This window comes from Oncorhynchus keta, chromosome 7 (assembly GCF_023373465.1).
Source record: "Oncorhynchus keta strain PuntledgeMale-10-30-2019 chromosome 7, Oket_V2, whole genome shotgun sequence".
NCBI lineage: Eukaryota > Metazoa > Chordata > Actinopteri > Salmoniformes > Salmonidae > Oncorhynchus > Oncorhynchus keta.
In genome coordinates, this window is record NC_068427.1 from 39,276,795 (window position 1) to 39,300,171 (window position 23,377).

Sequence of the window (23,377 nt, forward strand, 5' to 3'; positions counted from 1 at the left end):
ACACACCAATACTAACATCACAGACACACCAACCAATACTAACATCACAGACACACCAATACTAACATCACAGACACACCAACCAATAATAACATCACAGACACATCAATACTAACATCACAGACACACCAATACTAACATCACAGACACACCAACCAATACTAACATCACAGACACACCAATACTAACATCACAGACACACCAACCAATAATAACATCACAGACACATCAATACTAACATCACAGACACACCAATACTAACATCACAGACACACCAATACTAACATCACAGACACACCAACCAATACTAACATCACAGACACACCAATACTAACATCACAGACACACCAACCAATAATAACATCACAGACACATCAATACTAACATCACAGACACATCAATAATAACATCACAGACACACCAACCAATACTAACATCACAGACACATCAATACTAACATCACAGACACACCAATACTAACATCACAGACACACCAACCAATACTAACATCACAGACACACCAACCAATACTAACATCACAGACACACAAACCAATAATAACATCACAGACACACCAACCAATACTAACACCACAGACACACCAACTAACACTAACATCACAGACACACCAACCAATACTAACAGCACAGACACACCAAACAATACTAACATCATAGACACACCAACCAATACTAACATCACAGACACACCAACCAATACTAACACCACAGACACACCAATACTAACATCACAGACACTCCAACACGAACATCACAGACACACCAACCAATACTAACATCACAGACACACCAACCAATACTAACATCACAGACACACCAACCAATACTAACATCACAGACACACCAACCAATACTAACATCACAGACACACCAACCAATACTAACATCACAGACACACCAACCAATACTAACATCACAGACACACCAACCAATACTAACATCACAGACAAACCAACCAATACTAACATCACAGACACACCAACCAATACTAACACCACAGACACACCAATACTAACATCACAGACACTCCAACACGAACATCACAGACACACCAACCAATACCAACATCACAGACACACCAATACTAACATCACAGACACTCCAACCAATAATAACATCACAGACACTCCAACATGAACATCACAGACACACCAACCAATACCAACATCACAGACACATCAATACTAACATCACAGACACACCGATACTAACATCACAGACACACCAACATGAACATCACAGACACACCAACCAATACCAACATCACAGACACATCAATAATAACACCACAGACACACCAATACTAATATCACAGACACACCGATACTAACATCACAGACACACCAACCAATACCAATATCACAGACACATCAATACTAACATCACAGACACACCAATACTAACATCACAGACACACCAACCAATACTAACATCACAGACACACCAATACTAACATCACAGACACACCAACCAATAATAACATCACAGATACATCAATACTAACATCACAGACACACCAATACTAACATCACAGACACACCGATACTAACATCACAGACACACCAACCAATACCAATATCACAGACACATCAATACTAACATCACAGACACACCAATACTAACATCACAGACACACCAACCAATACTAACATCACAGACACACCAATACTAACATCACAGACACATCAATACTAACATCACAGACACACCAATACTAACATCACAGACACACCAACCAATACTAACATCACAGACACACCAATACTAACATCACAGACACACCAACCAATAATAACATCACAGACACATCAATACTAACATCACAGACACACCAATACTAACATCACAGACACACCAATACTAACATCACAGACACACCAACCAATACTAACATCACAGACACACCAATACTAACATCACAGACACACCAACCAATAATAACATCACAGACACATCAATAATAACATCACAGACACATCAATACTAACATCACAGACACATCAATACTAACATCACAGACACACCAATACTAACATCACAGACACACCAACCAATACTAACATCACAGACACACCAACCAATACTAACATCACAGACACACCAACCAATACTAACATCACAGACACACCAACCAATACTAACACCACAGACACACCAACTAACACTAACATCACAGACACACCAACCAATACTAACAGCACAGACACACCAACCAATACTAACATCATAGACACACCAACCAATACTAACATCACATACACACCAACCAATACCAACATCACAGACACACCAACCGATACTAACAGCACAGACACACCAACCAATACTAACACCACAGACACACCAACCAATACTAACAGCACAGACACACCAACCAATACTAACACCACAGACACACCAACCGATACTAACACCACAGACACACCAACCAATACTAACACCACAGACACACCAACTAACACTAACATCACAGACACACCAACCAATACTAACACCACAGACACACCAACACTAACACCACAGACACACCAACCAATACTAACATCACAGACACACCAACACTAACATCACAGACACCAACCAACACTAACAGCACAGACACACCAACCAACACTAACACCACAGACACACCAACCAATACTAACATCACAGACACCAACCAACACTAACATCACAGACACACCGACCAACACTAACATCACAGACACACCAACCAATACTAACATCACAGACACACCAACCAACACTAACAACACAGACACACCAACCAATACTAACATCACAGACACACCAACCAACACTAACATCACAGACACACCAACCAATACTAACATCACAGACATCCCAACCAATACTAACATCATAGACACACCAACCAATACTAACATCACAGACACACCAACCAATACTAACATCACAGACACACCAACCAATACTAACATCACAGACACCAAACAACACTAACATCACAGACACACCAACCAACACTAACACCACAGACACACCAACCAATACTAACATCACAGACACACCAACCAATACTAACAGCACAGACACACCAACCAATACTAACATCACAGACACATCAATACTAACATCACAGACACACCAACCAATACTAACATCACAGACACACCAACCAATACTAACATCACAGACACCAACCAACACTAACATCACAGACACACCAACCAACACTAACACCACAGACACACCAACCAATACTAACATCACAGACACACCAACCAATACTAACATCACAGACACACCAACCAACACTAACATCACAGACACACCAACCAATACTAACATGACAGACACACCAACACTAACACCACAGACACACCAACCAACACTAACACCACAGACACACCAACACTAACACCACAGACACACCAACCAATACTAACATCACAGACACCAACCAACACTAACATCACAGACACGCCAACCAACACTAACACCTCAGACACACCAACCAATACTAACATCACAGACACCAACCAACACTAACATCACAGACACACCAACCAACACTAACATCACAGACACACCAACCAATACTAACATCACAGACACACCAACCAACACTAACATCACAGACACACCAACCAATACTAACATCACAGACACACCAACCAATACTAACATCACAGACACACCAACACTAACATCACAGACACCAACCAACACTAACAGCACAGACACACCAACCAACACTAACACCACAGACACACCAACCAATACTAACATCACAGACACCAACCAACACTAACATCACAGACACACCAACCAACACTAACATCACAGACACACCAACCAATACTAACATCACAGACACACCAACCAACACTAACAACACAGACACACCAACCAATACTAACATCACAGACACACCAACCAACACTAACATCACAGACACACCAACCAATACTAACATCACAGACATCCCAACCAATACTAACATCATAGACACACCAACCAATACTAACATCACAGACACACCAACCAATACTAACATCACAGACACACCAACCAATACTAACATCACAGACACCAAACAACACTAACATCACAGACACACCAACCAACACTAACACCACAGACACACCAACCAATACTAACATCACAGACACACCAACCAATACTAACAGCACAGACACACCAACCAATACTAACATCACAGACACATCAATACTAACATCACAGACACACCAACCAATACTAACATCACAGACACACCAACCAATACTAACATCACAGACACCAACCAACACTAACATCACAGACACACCAACCAACACTAACACCACAGACACACCAACCAATACTAACATCACAGACACACCAACCAATACTAACATCACAGACACACCAACCAACACTAACATCACAGACACACCAACCAATACTAACATGACAGACACACCAACACTAACACCACAGACACACCAACCAACACTAACACCACAGACACACCAACACTAACACCACAGACACACCAACCAATACTAACATCACAGACACCAACCAACACTAACATCACAGACACGCCAACCAACACTAACACCTCAGACACACCAACCAATACTAACATCACAGACACCAACCAACACTAACATCACAGACACACCAACCAACACTAACATCACAGACACACCAACCAATACTAACATCACAGACACACCAACCAACACTAACATCACAGACACACCAACCAATACTAACATCACAGACACACCAACCAATACTAACATCACAGACACACCAACCAACACTAACATCACAGACACACCAGCCAATACTAACATCACAGACACACCAACCAATACTAACATCACAGACACACCAACCAATACTAACATCACAGACACACCAACCAACACTAACATCACAGACACACCAACCAACACTAACATCACAGACACACCAACCAATACTAACATCACAGACACACCAACCAATACTAACATCACAGACACACCAACCAATACTAACATCACAGACACACCAACCAATACTAACATCACAGACACACCAACCAACACTAAGATCACAGACACACCAACCAATACTAACATCACAGACACACCAACCAACACTAAGATCACAGACACACCAACCAAAACTAACACCACAGACACACCAACACTAACACCACAGACACACCAACCAATACTAACATCACAGACACACCGATACTAACATCACAGACACACCGATACTAACATCACAGACACACCAACCAATACCAATATCACAGACACATCAATACTAACATCACAGACACACCAATACTAACATCACAGACACACCAACCAATACTAACATCACAGACACACCAATACTAACATCACAGACACATCAATACTAACATCACAGACACACCAATACTAACATCACAGACACACCAACCAATACTAACATCACAGACACACCAATACTAACATCACAGACACACCAACCAATAATAACATCACAGACACATCAATACTAACATCACAGACACACCAATACTAACATCACAGACACACCAATACTAACATCACAGACACACCAACCAATACTAACATCACAGACACACCAATACTAACATCACAGACACACCAACCAATAATAACATCACAGACACATCAATAATAACATCACAGACACATCAATACTAACATCACAGACACATCAATACTAACATCACAGACACACCAATACTAACATCACAGACACACCAACCAATACTAACATCACAGACACACCAACCAATACTAACATCACAGACACACCAACCAATACTAACATCACAGACACACCAACCAATACTAACACCACAGACACACCAACTAACACTAACATCACAGACACACCAACCAATACTAACAGCACAGACACACCAACCAATACTAACATCATAGACACACCAACCAATACTAACATCACATACACACCAACCAATACCAACATCACAGACACACCAACCGATACTAACAGCACAGACACACCAACCAATACTAACACCACAGACACACCAACCAATACTAACAGCACAGACACACCAACCAATACTAACACCACAGACACACCAACCGATACTAACACCACAGACACACCAACCAATACTAACACCACAGACACACCAACTAACACTAACATCACAGACACACCAACCAATACTAACATCACAGACACACCAACACTAACACCACAGACACACCAACCAACACTAACACCACAGACACACCAACACTAACACCACAGACACACCAACCAATACTAACATCACAGACACACCAACACTAACATCACAGACACCAACCAACACTAACAGCACAGACACACCAACCAACACTAACACCACAGACACACCAACCAATACTAACATCACAGACACCAACCAACACTAACATCACAGACACACCAACCAACACTAACATCACAGACACACCAACCAATACTAACATCACAGACACACCAACCAACACTAACAACACAGACACACCAACCAATACTAACATCACAGACACACCAACCAACACTAACATCACAGACACACCAACCAATACTAACATCACAGACATCCCAACCAATACTAACATCATAGACACACCAACCAATACTAACATCACAGACACACCAACCAATACTAACATCACAGACACACCAACCAATACTAACATCACAGACACCAAACAACACTAACATCACAGACACACCAACCAACACTAACACCACAGACACACCAACCAATACTAACATCACAGACACACCAACCAATACTAACAGCACAGACACACCAACCAATACTAACATCACAGACACATCAATACTAACATCACAGACACACCAACCAATACTAACATCACAGACACACCAACCAATACTAACATCACAGACACCAACCAACACTAACATCACAGACACACCAACCAACACTAACACCACAGACACACCAACCAATACTAACATCACAGACACACCAACCAATACTAACATCACAGACACACCAACCAACACTAACATCACAGACACACCAACCAATACTAACATGACAGACACACCAACACTAACACCACAGACACACCAACCAACACTAACACCACAGACACACCAACACTAACACCACAGACACACCAACCAATACTAACATCACAGACACCAACCAACACTAACATCACAGACACGCCAACCAACACTAACACCTCAGACACACCAACCAATACTAACATCACAGACACCAACCAACACTAACATCACAGACACACCAACCAACACTAACATGACAGACACACCAACCAATACTAACATCACAGACACACCAACCAACACTAACATCACAGACACACCAACCAATACTAACATCACAGACACACCAACCAATACTAACATCACAGACACACCAACCAACACTAACATCACAGACACACCAGCCAACACTAACATCACAGACACACCAACCAATACTAACATCACAGACACACCAACCAATACTAACATCACAGACACACCAACCAATACTAACATCACAGACACACCAACCAACACTAACATCACAGACACACCAACCAATACTAACATCACAGACACACCAACCAATACTAACATCACAGACACACCAACCAATACTAACATCACAGACACACCAACCAATACTAACATCACAGACACACCAACCAACACTAAGATCACAGACACACCAACCAATACTAACATCACAGACACACCAACCAACACTAAGATCACAGACACACCAACCAAAACTAACACCACAGACACACCAACACTAACACCACAGACACACCAACCAATACTAACATCACAGACACCAACCAACACTAACATCACAGACACACCAACCAACACTAACACCTCAGACACACCAACCAATACTAACATCACAGACACACCAACCAATACTAACATCACAGACACACCAACCAATACTAACATCACAGACACACCAACCAACACTAACATCACAGACACACCAGCCAACACTAACATCACAGACACACCAACCAATACTAACATCACAGACACACCAACCAATACTAACATCACAGACACACCAACCAATACTAACATCACAGACACACCAACCAATACTAACATCACAGACACACCAACCAACACTAACATCACAGACACACCAACCAACACTAACATCACAGACACACCAGCCAACACTAACATCACAGACACACCAACCAATACTAACATCACAGACACACCAACCAATACTAACATCACAGACACACCAACCAACACTAACATCACAGACACACCAACCAATACTAACATCACAGACACACCAACACTAACACCACAGACACACCAACCAACACTAACACCACAGACACACCAACACTAACACCACAGACACACCAACCAATACTAACATCACAGACACACCAACACTAACATCACAGACACCAACCAACACTAACAGCACAGACACACCAACCAACACTAACACCACAGACACACCAACCAATACTAACATCACAGACACCAACCAACACTAACATCACAGACACACCAACCAACACTAACATCACAGACACACCAACCAATACTAACATCACAGACACACCAACCAACACTAACAACACAGACACACCAACCAATACTAACATCACAGACACACCAACCAACACTAACATCACAGACACACCAACCAATACTAACATCACAGACATCCCAACCAATACTAACATCACAGACACACCAACCAATACTAACATCACAGACACACCAACCAATACTAACATCACAGACACACCAACCAATACTAACATCACAGACACACCAACCAACACTAACATCACAGACACACCAGCCAACACTAACATCACAGACACACCAACCAATACTAACATCACAGACACACCAACCAATACTAACATCACAGACACACCAACCAACACTAACATCACAGACACACCAACCAACACTAACATCACAGACACACCAACCAATACTAACATCACAGACACACCAACCAATACTAACATCACAGACACACCAACCAATACTAACATCACAGACACACCAACCAATACTAACATCACAGACACACCAACCAACACTAAGATCACAGACACACCAACCAATACTAACATCACAGACACACCAACCAACACTAAGATCACAGACACACCAACCAAAACTAACACCACAGACACACCAACACTAACACCACAGACACACCAACCAATACTAACATCACAGACACCAACCAACATTAACATCACAGACACACCAACCAACACTAACACCTCAGACACACCAACCAATACTAACATCACAGACACCAACCAACACTAACATCACAGACACACCAACCAACACTAACATCACAGACACACCAACCAATACTAACATCACAGACACACCAACCAACACTAACATCACAGACACACCAACCAATACTAACATCACAGACACACCAACCAATACTAACATCACAGACACACCAACCAACACTAACATCACAGACACACCAGCCAACACTAACATCACAGACACACCAACCAATACTAACATCACAGACACACCAACCAATACTAACATCACAGACACACCAACCAATACTAACATCACAGACACACCAACCAATACTAACATCACAGACACACCAACCAATACTAACATCACAGACACACCAACCAACACTAACATCACAGACACACCAACCAACACTAACATCACAGACACCAACCAACACTAACAGCACAGACACACCAACCAACACTAACACCACAGACACACCAACCAATACTAACATCACAGACACCAACCAACACTAACATCACAGACACACCAACCAACACTAACATCACAGACACACCAACCAATACTAACATCACAGACACACCAACCAACACTAACAACACAGACACACCAACCAATACTAACATCACAGACACACCAACCAACACTAACATCACAGACACACCAACCAATACTAACATCACAGACATCCCAACCAATACTAACATCATAGACACACCAACCAATACTAACATCACAGACACACCAACCAATACTAACATCACAGACACACCAACCAATACTAACATCACAGACACCAAACAACACTAACATCACAGACACACCAACCAACACTAACACCACAGACACACCAACCAATACTAACATCACAGACACACCAACCAATACTAACAGCACAGACACACCAACCAATACTAACATCACAGACACATCAATACTAACATCACAGACACACCAACCAATACTAACATCACAGACACACCAACCAATACTAACATCACAGACACCAACCAACACTAACATCACAGACACACCAACCAACACTAACACCACAGACACACCAACCAATACTAACATCACAGACACACCAACCAATACTAACATCACAGACACACCAACCAACACTAACATCACAGACACACCAACCAATACTAACATGACAGACACACCAACACTAACACCACAGACACACCAACCAACACTAACACCACAGACACACCAACACTAACACCACAGACACACCAACCAATACTAACATCACAGACACCAACCAACACTAACATCACAGACACGCCAACCAACACTAACACCTCAGACACACCAACCAATACTAACATCACAGACACCAACCAACACTAACATCACAGACACACCAACCAACACTAACATGACAGACACACCAACCAATACTAACATCACAGACACACCAACCAACACTAACATCACAGACACACCAACCAATACTAACATCACAGACACACCAACCAATACTAACATCACAGACACACCAACCAACACTAACATCACAGACACACCAGCCAACACTAACATCACAGACACACCAACCAATACTAACATCACAGACACACCAACCAATACTAACATCACAGACACACCAACCAATACTAACATCACAGACACACCAACCAACACTAACATCACAGACACACCAACCAACACTAACATCACAGACACACCAACCAATACTAACATCACAGACACACCAACCAATACTAACATCACAGACACACCAACCAATACTAACATCACAGACACACCAACCAATACTAACATCACAGACACACCAACCAACACTAAGATCACAGACACACCAACCAATACTAACACCACAGACACACCAACACTAACACCACAGACACACCAACCAATACTAACATCACAGACACCAACCAACACTAACATCACAGACACACCAACCAACACTAACACCTCAGACACACCAACCAATACTAACATCACAGACACACCAACCAATACTAACATCACAGACACACCAACCAATACTAACATCACAGACACACCAACCAACACTAACATCACAGACACACCAGCCAACACTAACATCACAGACACACCAACCAATACTAACATCACAGACACACCAACCAATACTAACATCACAGACACACCAACCAATACTAACATCACAGACACACCAACCAATACTAACATCACAGACACACCAACCAATACTAACATCACAGACACACCAACCAACACTAACATCACAGACACACCAGCCAACACTAACATCACAGACACACCAACCAATACTAACATCACAGACACACCAACCAATACTAACATCACAGACACACCAACCAACACTAACATCACAGACACACCAACCAATACTAACATCACAGACACACCAACACTAACACCACAGACACACCAACCAACACTAACACCACAGACACACCAACACTAACACCACAGACACACCAACCAATACTAACATCACAGACACACCAACACTAACATCACAGACACCAACCAACACTAACAGCACAGACACACCAACCAACACTAACACCACAGACACACCAACCAATACTAACATCACAGACACCAACCAACACTAACATCACAGACACACCAACCAACACTAACATCACAGACACACCAACCAATACTAACATCACAGACACACCAACCAACACTAACAACACAGACACACCAACCAATACTAACATCACAGACACACCAACCAACACTAACATCACAGACACACCAACCAATACTAACATCACAGACATCCCAACCAATACTAACATCACAGACACACCAACCAATACTAACATCACAGACACACCAACCAATACTAACATCACAGACACACCAACCAATACTAACATCACAGACACACCAACCAACACTAACATCACAGACACACCAGCCAACACTAACATCACAGACACACCAACCAATACTAACATCACAGACACACCAACCAATACTAACATCACAGACACACCAACCAACACTAACATCACAGACACACCAACCAACACTAACATCACAGACACACCAACCAATACTAACATCACAGACACACCAACCAATACTAACATCACAGACACACCAACCAATACTAACATCACAGACACACCAACCAATACTAACATCACAGACACACCAACCAACACTAAGATCACAGACACACCAACCAATACTAACATCACAGACACACCAACCAACACTAAGATCACAGACACACCAACCAAAACTAACACCACAGACACACCAACACTAACACCACAGACACACCAACCAATACTAACATCACAGACACCAACCAACACTAACATCACAGACACACCAACCAACACTAACACCTCAGACACACCAACCAATACTAACATCACAGACACCAACCAACACTAACATCACAGACACACCAACCAACACTAACATCACAGACACACCAACCAATACTAACATCACAGACACACCAACCAACACTAACATCACAGACACACCAACCAATACTAACATCACAGACACACCAACCAATACTAACATCACAGACACACCAACCAACACTAACATCACAGACACACCAGCCAACACTAACATCACAGACACACCAACCAATACTAACATCACAGACACACCAACCAATACTAACATCACAGACACACCAACCAATACTAACATCACAGACACACCAACCAATACTAACATCACAGACACACCAACCAATACTAACATCACAGACACACCAACCAACACTAACATCACAGACACACCAACCAACACTAACATCACAGACACACCAACCAATACTAACATCACAGACACACCAACCAATACTAACATCACAGACACACCAACCAATACTAACATCACAGACACACCAACCAATACTAACATCACAGACACACCAACCAACACTAAGATCACAGACACACCAACCAATACTAACATCACAGACACACCAACCACAGCGAACTCAAAGAAAACTTTCCAACATCCATACGAAAACTAAAACACGTAAGACAACCTGATCCATCAAAGAGGCACAAATGCAGACAGACATCACACAGTCAACCAGACACACACAGGCCCTGCTGTAGGGGAGTTTAGTGGAGAGTGACTACAGTAGTTTTGGGGATCGGTGGGTGGTGGGTGGAGGGCGGGGTACCTGAGAGAGGCGGGGGCCCCCGGGGCTGGAGGTAGGGGTAGGGGGCAGGCCGACAGAGGGGTTGATGCTGCGCTCACGCTCCTCCTGGTAAATACGGTCTCTCTCCCCCTCAGGGAGGATGAGGAAGTTCTGCATGGCTTTGAGGTTGACCAGCAGGGACTGAGAGGCAGAGCGAGGGTCCTCCTCCTTCCGCAGAATCTCCGACAGCAGGCCCTGGTGCACACACACGCACACACACGCCGCAAACTTATACTTTTAGAATGAGTGGCTTGCAGCTTGTATACACACAGACTGTACTCACTCGCACGTACACACAAGCATGCAGACACATACACACCCTTCACCTGCTCTAAAGCTGTAACCTCCCACCCGTCATGTGGGCTCCATATTGGCTCTAATGGGGTGTGTGTGAATGCAGCAGGTGTGTGTACTGCTGGGAGGGCGGAGGAGGAAACTGAACTGGAACGTAGGAACACAGCAAGCTGTCACACCAGATTACCTCACTCATAACACTATACAGAGAGATGAAACTGTCTGAAACCCAGAGGAGAAACCAAATCAGAAGATATTGCTGCTAATTTGTCTCAAAGTCATCCCAATAATACAAATAAAATGCTATTGTATTGAATGGGACATCAGCCTTGATATTCCTTCCATCCTCTCACCCTGTGTCTTCAGTTCTTCAGCCCTGCCCTGCCCTGTGTGTGGCTTAACATTTTGTGGGTTTTCTGCCCTGTGTTCTGTTAAAGGCCATCCAAGTCTGGTTACCTGTGTTCTGTTAGTCTGGTTACCTGTGTTCTGTTAGTCTGGTTACCTATGTTCTGTTAGTCTGGTTACCTGTGTTCTATTAACTGTATTAACTGTGTTCTGTTAGTCTGGTTACCTGTGTTCTGTTAGTCTGGTTACCTGTGTTCTGTTAACTGTATTACCTGTGTTCTGTTAGTCTGGTTACCTGTGTTCTGTTAGTCTGGTTACCTGTGTTCTATTAACTGTATTACCTGTGTTCTGTTAGTCTGGTTACCTGTGTTCTGTTAGTCTGGTTACCTATGTTCTGTTAGTCTGGTTACCTGTGTTCTGTTTGTCTGGTTACCTGTGTTCTATTAACTGTATTACCTGTGTTCTGTTAGTCTGGTTACCTGTGTTCTATTAACTGTATTACCTGTGTTCTGTTAGTCTGGTTACCTGTGTTCTGTTAGTCTGGTTACCTGTGTTCTGTTAACTGTATTACCTGTGTTCTGTTAGTCTGGTTACCTATGTTCTGTTAGTCTGGTTACCTGTGTTCTGTTAGTCTGGTTACCTGTGTTCTGTTAGTCTGGTTACCTGTGTTCTATTAACTGTATTACCTGTGTTCTGTTAGTCTGGTTACCTGTGTTCTGTTAGTCTGGTTACCTATGTTCTGTTAGTCTGGTTACCTGTGTTCTGTTTGTCTGGTTACCTGTGTTCTGTTAACTGTATTACCTGTGTTCTGTTAGTCTGGTTACCTGTGTTCTGTTAGTCTGGTTACCTATGTTCTGTTAGTCTGGTTACCTGTGTTCTGTTAGTCTGGTTACCTGTGTTCTGTTAGTCTGGTTACCTGTGTTCTATTAACTGTATTACCTGTGTTCTGTTAGTCTGGTTACCTGTGTTCTGTTAGTCTGGTTACCTATGTTCTGTTAGTCTGGTTACCTGTGTTCTGTTAACTGTATTACCTGTATTCTGTTAGTCTGGTTACCTGTGTTCTGTTAACTGTATTACCTGTGTTCTGTTAGTCTGGTTACCTATGTTCTGTTAGTCTGGTTACCTATGTTCTGTTAGTCTGGTTACCTGTGTTCTGTTAACTGTATTACCTGTGTTCTGTTAGTCTGATTACCTGTGTTCTGTTAGTCTAGTTACCTGTGTTCTGTTAGTCTGGTTACCTGTGGTCTGTTCGTCTAGTTACCTGTGTTCTGTTAACTGTATTACCTGTGTTCTGTTAACTGTATTACCTGTGGTCTGTTAGTCTAGTTACCTGTGTTCTGTTAACTGTATTACCTGTGTTCTGTTAGTCTGGTTACCTATGTTCTGTTAGTCTGGTTACCTATGTTCTGTTAGTCTGGTTATCTGTGTTCTGTTAGTCTGGTTACCTGTGTTCTGTTAGTCTGGTTACCTGTGTTCTGTTAGTCTGGTGACCTGTGTTCTGTTAGTCTGGTTACCTGTGGTCTGTTAGTCTAGTTACCTGTGTTCTGTTAACTGTATTACCTGTGTTCTGTTAACTGTATTACCTGTGGTCTGTTAGTCTAGTTACCTGTGTTCTGTTAACTATATTACCTGTGTTCTGTTAGTCTGGTTACCTGTGTTCTGTTAGTCTGGTTACCTGTGTTCTGTTAGTCTGGTTACCTATGTTCTGTTAGTCTGGTTACCTGTGTTCTGTTAACTGTATTACCTGTGTTCTGTTAGTCTGGTTACCTGTGTTCTGTTAGTCTGGTTACCTGTGTTCTGTTAGTCTGGTTACCTGTGTTCTGTTAGTCTGGTTACCTATGTTCTGTTAGTCTGGTTACCTGTGTTCTGTTAACTGTATTACCTGTGTTCTGTTAGTCTGGTTACCTGTGTTCTGTTAGTCTGGTTACCTGTGTTCTGTTAGTCTGGTTACCTGTGTTCTGTTAGTCTGGTTACCTATGTTCTGTTAGTCTGGTTACCTGTGTTCTGTTAACTGTATTACCTGTGTTCTGTTAGTCTGGTTACCTGTGTTCTGTTAGTCTGGTTACCTGTGTTCTGTTAGTCTGGTTACCTATGTTCTGTTAGTCTGGTTACCTGTGTTCTGTTAGTCTGGTTACCTATGTTCTGTTAGTCTGGTTACCTGTGTTCTGTTAGTCTGGTTACCTGTGTTCTGTTGAAGGCCACGCGGGCGAACACAGCCTGTGAGACGCTGGCCCTCTTCAGTTCATCCCTGACGTGCTGGTAGATATCAATGGAGACCTCCGCAGCAGACGGGTTGCTCCCAGGGTCCCCAGGGGCCCCTGCCTTGGAAGGGCGAGGGATAGGAGGGTGGTTGAGGAAATGCTGGTTGAGGGCCTGTGGATGCTGGTGGGCTAGCAGGCGGCTAACAGCTAGCTGCTGGTTGATGAGGTGAGCCATGGCTAGCTGCTGTCGAACCAGCTGAGGGCTGAGCTGGGGGGAGAGAAGCCCGCCTGGGCCGAGGAGAGGTTGGAGGGAGGTTGGAGGGCCGGGAGGGGGGACCTGGCCACGTAGAGGGGGGCTGTTGTGGTGCTGGCCATGGGGCGAGGGGGGGTGTTGTTGTTGGGATTGTTGTTGTTGTTGGGAGGGTTGGGAGGGGTTTTGGGGGTCCCCGGAGCCACCCTTGAGGAGAGCACCTCCACCCCCTCTGAGGTGGCTGAGCTGGATCAGGCTGGCCAGGTGGGGAGGGGGACGCTGGCCCAGGACATAGAAGTCTGCCAGGCTGTCTCTCTCCACTGGGGAAGGGAAAGGAAGGTGGGGGAGGGGGAGATGAGTGTGGTGCTTATCTAACACCACGGGACAAATCCTAACTTCAGTTAACCATAGAAACAGTACAAACAGTAGATTCGTCACCTTTGATTTCAGAATGTTCTCTTCCTGGCCACATCTTCTCCTGATAATCTCCTAGGAAATGAGAGAGAGAGAGAGATAGGGTGAGATGCAAAACACTTCAGAAAACACACATATACACATTCCTCTCCTCTACACCTATCGGCACTCCTCAACTATGACTGACAGGACAGCCAGCCAACGGGAGATCACCCATTCCTCTCCTCTACACCTATCTGCACTCCTCAACTATGACTGACAGGACAGCCAGCCAACGGGAGATCACCCATTCCTCTCCTCTACACCTATCTGCACTCCTCAACTATGACTGACAGGACAGCCAGCCAACGGGAGATCACCCATTCCTCTCCTCTACACCTATCTGCACTCCTCAACTATGACTGACAGGACAGCCAGCCAACGGGAGATCACCCATTCCTCTCCTCTACACCTATCTGCACTCCTCAACTATGACTGACAGGACAGCCAGCCAACGGGAGATCACCCATTCCTCTCCTCTACACCTATCTGCACTCCTCAACTATGACTGACAGGACAGCCAGCCAACGGGAGATCACCCATTCCTCTCCTCTACACCTATCTGCACTCCTCAACTATGACTGACAGGACAGCCAGCCAACGGGAGATCACCCATTCCTCTCCTCTACACCTATCTGCACTCCTCAACTATGACTGACAGGACAGCCAGCCAACGGGAGATCACCCATTCCTCTCCTCTACACCTATCTGCACTCCTCAACTATGACAGACAGGACAGCTAATCTTGGTTGCGAAAGTTGTCACTGCCTGAATCTGTTCACGAGAGATTACTCTCTGGGTCCACATCAGGAGGCTAGCGAGCGATCAGCATGTGTTTCTCCCTGCCAGTCAGAGGCCAGAACTAATAGTGGAGTGGCTGTGTAACCCAACACTGCATCAACTCACTCTGTCAGACACCCGCTGCCTCCCTCCACATCACTCTATTCTCCTCTGTCTCTCTGTGTTTGGGGTTCAGGCAGGGTAATAATAGAGCTATGGGGGGATGGGAGTATGTGTGTGTAACGGACGGACGGATGGACGGACGGACAGACGGACGGACGGACGGACGGACGGACGGACGGACAGACAGACAGAAGTGGGGTGGGGACAGTGGTCTGTGTGGGACTGTAAAGCAGGCCTGTGTTGTACTGTAGGACCCCCTGTGGTTGTGGTTACACTGATGAGTCTGTGTGAAGGGGATGTCAGTTAACAGGCAACACTGAAAAGTCTGTGCGACAGACTGTCAGACACCAGCGAGGGGTCAGCCCAGGACAGAACTGGGAATGGCCATTGGCCGCTAAGAGGCTGTCACTCAAATGGCTTGCCCAAATAAAGTACATGATAATCATTGTCTGTTTTAGGTTAGAGAAGGATAGGAGACAGTTTGTAAAGTGGCTGTGAGAAGGGGGTTGATATAAATGGTGTACAAGAGAAAATGGTCCATGCCAGCTGGAGATCCCAAGGGGTCACAAAAATCACCTTTGATTTTCTTATACTTCTTGTACCAGCGTCCAAACTCCTGGCATTTGGCAGTGGAGACATTGGCATAGTAGGAGCTGTTTACTATCGAGGAAATCATACTCTGGAGAGAGAGAGAGAGAGAGAGAGAGAGAGAGAGAGAGAGAGAGAGAGAGAGAGAGGGGGGATAGAGGAGAGAGGGAGAGAGGGAGGAGAGAGAGAGAGAGAGAGAGAGAGAGAGAGAGAGAGAGAGAGAGAGAGAGAGAGAGAGAGAGAGAGAGAGAGAGGGAGAGGGAGAGAAAGCGAGAGAAAGCGAGAGAGAGGTAGAGGGAGAGGGGATTGACTGGAGACAAATTTGCATGGTCGCTCACACACACACGATCATCGAAGAAGACAGACATATATCACCAGAGGAAGCCCCCCATGGAATTAAAACCCCTCAGCAGCCACACATGGCAGAGATCAACACCCTCTCATCCAGACAGCACCACACACTGATGAGGAATAGGCTTAGCCAGACATAAGGGCCCTGTTACCCTGCATTGCCTTAAAGCTAGGGCCATCTTCCACCCCAGGAATGAGACTGTCCCACTGGCCTCGGGCTAACTTTCCCTTTCACACATGCATTATTTAACCCAGGACTAATGCTTTGTTTTGGGCAGTATGTAGTCTGTGCAAAAAAAGTTGATGCTGAACCTGCTTAGCCACAGAGGCTGTTAAGCCCCTCACCCACCAATTGTGAGAGAATTTAGCAGAGCAGTGTAGTAATGGACTGTTGTGGAGGTTTGATAGGGCTGAAGTATTACCTGTGACAGTGGGCACTCCTTAGCCAGTGTGCTTTGGTTCATCTCCTTGAGAAGCTCCTTAAGAGCGTTCCTCACCGTGGCGTGGTTCCACTGCTCTGACGGAAGATCCTCCAGCTTGGCAAAGCTACAGAATGTTAAACGAAGTCAGTCACATACTTCCTTTCCGGGGGCTGGTTGCACCTAGCCTGGGTAAACTAGACTGAACACTCCATTCAGGTTGCACCAGCTTTGTGTAAGTTCCTCACTACATCATACTGAATTTTTTAAGTCATAATTCTTGTCAATAACTAGGGAATTGGAATGCACATTCATACACTATATATACAAAAGTATGTGGACACCCCTTGAAATGAGTGGATTACGCTATTTCAGCCACACCGTTATTGATTGGTGTATAAAATTGATCACACAGCCATGCAATCTCCATAGACAAACATTGGCAGTAGAATGGCCCATACTGAAGAGCTCAGTGAATTTCAACATGGCACCATCATAGGATGCCACCTTTCCAACAAGCCTGTTTGTCAAATGTCTGCCCTGCTAGAGCTGCCCTGTTCAACTGTAAGTGCTGTTATTGTGACGTGGAAATGTCTAGGAGCAACAACGGCTCAGCCGCAAAGTGTTCGTCGGGAGCTTCATGAAACAGGTTTTAATGGCCGAGCAGCCGCACACAAGTGTAAGATCACCATGTGCAATTGGAAACACGTTCTTTGGAGTAATGAATCACGTTTCGTTTGGTGGAGGATGAATAATGGTCTGGGGCTTTTTCATGGTTCGGGCCCCTTAGTTCCAGTGAAGGGAAATCTTAACACTACAACGCTACAACAATAATGTTTACATATCTGGCATTACTCATCTCATATGTATATACTGTATTCTATACTAGTCTACTGTATCTTAGTGACTTAATAATGTTTATATATCTGGCATTACTCATTTCATATGTATATACTGTTTTCTATACTATTCTACTGTATCTTAGTCTGTTCCACTCTGACATCACTCGTCCATATATGTATATAGTCTTAATTCATTCCTACTTAGATTTGTGTGTCTTGGGTATATGTTGTGTAACATAGAAGCACAAGCATTTTGCTATAACCACAATAACATCTGCTAATCACATGTATGTGACCAATAACATTTGATTTGATTTTAGTCTGTGCTTCCAACTTTGTGGCAACAGTTTGGGGAAGGTCCTTTCCTGTTTCAGCATGACGGTTGTGCACAAAGCAAGGTCCATACAGAAATGGTTTGTCGAGATTGGTGTGGAAGAACTTGACTGGCCTGCACATAGCCCTGACCTCAACTCCATCAAACACCTTTGGGATGAATTGGAACGCCGACTGCGAGCCAGGACTAATCACCCAACATCCGTGCTGACCTCACTAATGGTCTTATGGCTGAATGGAAGCAAGTCCCCGCAGCAATGTTCCAACATGTAGTGGAAAGCCTTCCCAGAAGAGTGGAGGCTGTTATAGCAGCAAAGGGGGGGACCAACTCCATATTAATGCCCATGAGTTTGGAATGAGATATTTGACGAGCAGGTGTCCACATACTTTTGGTCATGTCGTGAATCACATTCAGAGACTGTATTATTCCACAAACCACAAATGTATATGCCTCAACTCCTATCAGTCACTGAGGGCAATACCGGTTGTCAGGTGAAACCATTACCATGGAGACAGATGTAAACAAAGCTGGATGGTATGCAACAACACAATACCGACCACAATCCACTCATCTGTAGTCTATCTATCTCCATTTATCAGGAACATCTTCACTCACTCTTTGGGAAACTGCAAGTTACTGCAATGAAAGCCCTGTGCAAGTTACTGCAATGAAATCCCTCTGCAAGTTACTGCAATGAAAGCCCTCTGCAAGTTCCTGCAATGAAAGCCCTCTGCAAGTTCCTGCAATGAAAGCCCTGTGCAAGTTACTGCAATGAAATCCCTCTGCAAGTTCCTGCAATGAAAGCCCTCTGCAAGTTACTGCAATGAAAGCCCTCTGCAAGTTCCTGCAATGAAAGCCCTCTGCAAGTTCCTGGTATGAAATCCCTCTGCAAGTTCCTGCAATGAAAGCCCTCTGCAAGTTACTGCAATGAAAGCCCTCTGCAAGTTCCTGCAATAAAAGCCCTGTGCAAGTTACTGCAATGAAATCCCTCTGCAAGTTCCTGCAATGAAAGCCCTCTGCAAGTTCCTGCAATGAAAGCCCTCTGCAAGTTCCTGGTATGAAATCCCTCTGCAAGTTCCTGCAATGAAAGCCCTCTGCAAGTTACTGCAATGAAAGCCCTCTGCAAGTTCCTGGTATGAAATCCCTCTGCAAGTTCCTGCAATGAAAGCCCTCTGCAAGTTCCTGCAATGAAAGCCCTGTGCAAATTACTGCAATGAAATCCCTCTGCAAGTTCCTGCAATGAAAGCCCTCTGCAAGTTCCTGCAATGAAATCCCTCTGCAAGTTCCTGGTATGAAATCCCTCTGCAAGTTCCTGCAATGAAAGCCCTCTGCAAGTTCCTGCAATGAAAGCCCTCTGCAAGTTCCTGCAATGAAAGCCCTCTACAAGTTCCTGCAATGAAAGCCCTCTGCAAGTTCCTGCAATGAAAGCCCTCTGCAAGTTCCTGGTATGAAATCCATCTGCAAGTTACTGGCATGAAATCCCTTTGAGAGAGAAAGACAGATAATAGATAAATATCTGATGCTGGGATCTGGGCAAGCTGTCTCCTTGGATCACTCACAATTTTGATTTTAAACTTAATGTTCCACTATGGTAAACTGTTGAACTATGAGAATCTATTGTGAAAGTGTAGAATATGCCAAGATGAGATCAGTCCCCCAAAGGAACTCCATTCTGATTCAGTAACTAATTCCAACTTCATTCCAACAGTTGGAATGTGTAGTGCAGCCTATCTCCAAAATCCATCTATTTCTAAACAGTGAAAAATCCTTTCATTAAATTGTCACTTGCGCGCTTTTAAGCTGTGTAGCTAAAGCTGTATCTGCAAATCACATTTCATGAAGCTCCCAACAAACAGTTATTGTGCTGATGTTGCTTCCAGAGGCAGTTTGGAACTCGGTTGTGAGTGTTACAACTGAGGACAGATGATTTTAACACGCTACGTGCTTCAGCACTCAGTGGTCCCGTCCTGTGAGCTTGTGTGCCCTACCACTTCACGGCTCAGCCGTTGGTGCTCATAGACATCTCCACTTCACAATAAGAGCTCTTACAATTGACCGGGGCAAGTCTAGCAGGGCAGACATTTGACGAACTGACTTGTTGGAAAGGTGGCAAAGGTGGCCCCTACAGTAGCACACACGCTGGGACACACATACACACACACCTCTGTAGCTGTATGTGGAGAGTGACCATGTGATAGACGTCCAACAGCATGTCAGCCACTGTGGCTTCAGGAGCGTCTGTTAGGAAGTGGATGGGCAGAGGGTTCCAATGGCCCACCCTGATGATGCCTGAGAGAGAGAGAGAGAGGGGAGAGGTAAACTTTACACACAGGTAATATAGAGAGGTAAACTTCACACACAGGTAATATAGAGGTAAACTTCACACACAGGTAATATAGAGGTAAAATTCACACACAGGTAATATAGAGATCAACTTTACACACAGGTAATATAGAGGTAAACTTCACACACAGGTAATATAGAGGTCAACTTTACACACAGGTAATAAGGAGAGGTAGATTCTGACATTTATCCACGTTTCTCCGAACGTCAAATTTCGATTTGTAAGTTTTTGATTGATTGAAGCATTCAGTCCCGATGGTTAAGTTAAGAGTTAATGTTTGTGATATGGTTCAGTCCTGAATGGTTAAGTTAAGGGATAAGGTTTGTGATAGGGCTCAGTCCTGATGGTTAAGTTAAGGGATAAGGTTTGTGATAGGGCTCAGTCCTGAATGGTTAAGTTAAGGGTTACGGTTTGTGATATGGTTCAGTCCTGATGGTTAAGTTAAGGGATAAGGTTTGTGATATGGTTCAGTCCTGAATGGTTAAGTTAAGGGTTACAGTTTGTGATATGGTTCAGTCCTGATGGTTAAGTTAAGGGATAAGGTTTGTGATAGGGTAAAAAA

The 23,377-nt window shown here is 44.0% G+C and overlaps 1 protein-coding gene across 2 annotated transcripts in view; it reads right to left on the minus strand.

Annotated features, from left to right (window-relative positions):
- The window catches only part of LOC118386428 (DNA-binding protein SATB2-like), a 114,495-nt gene that overhangs the window by 33,547 nt on the left and 57,571 nt on the right, over positions 1 to 23,377 (minus strand). For both annotated transcript variants that reach the window (XM_052522869.1, XM_052522870.1), the window contains 6 exons: positions 22,634 to 22,760; positions 19,299 to 19,422; positions 18,514 to 18,616; positions 17,020 to 17,070; positions 16,312 to 16,901; positions 13,474 to 13,686 (listed from right to left, as the gene is read on the minus strand). In XM_052522869.1, coding sequence (XP_052378829.1) covers positions 13,474 to 13,686; positions 16,312 to 16,901; positions 17,020 to 17,070; positions 18,514 to 18,616; positions 19,299 to 19,422; positions 22,634 to 22,760 — 1,208 coding nt within the window. The remainder of the gene's footprint in view (positions 1 to 13,473; positions 13,687 to 16,311; positions 16,902 to 17,019; positions 17,071 to 18,513; positions 18,617 to 19,298; positions 19,423 to 22,633; positions 22,761 to 23,377) is intronic.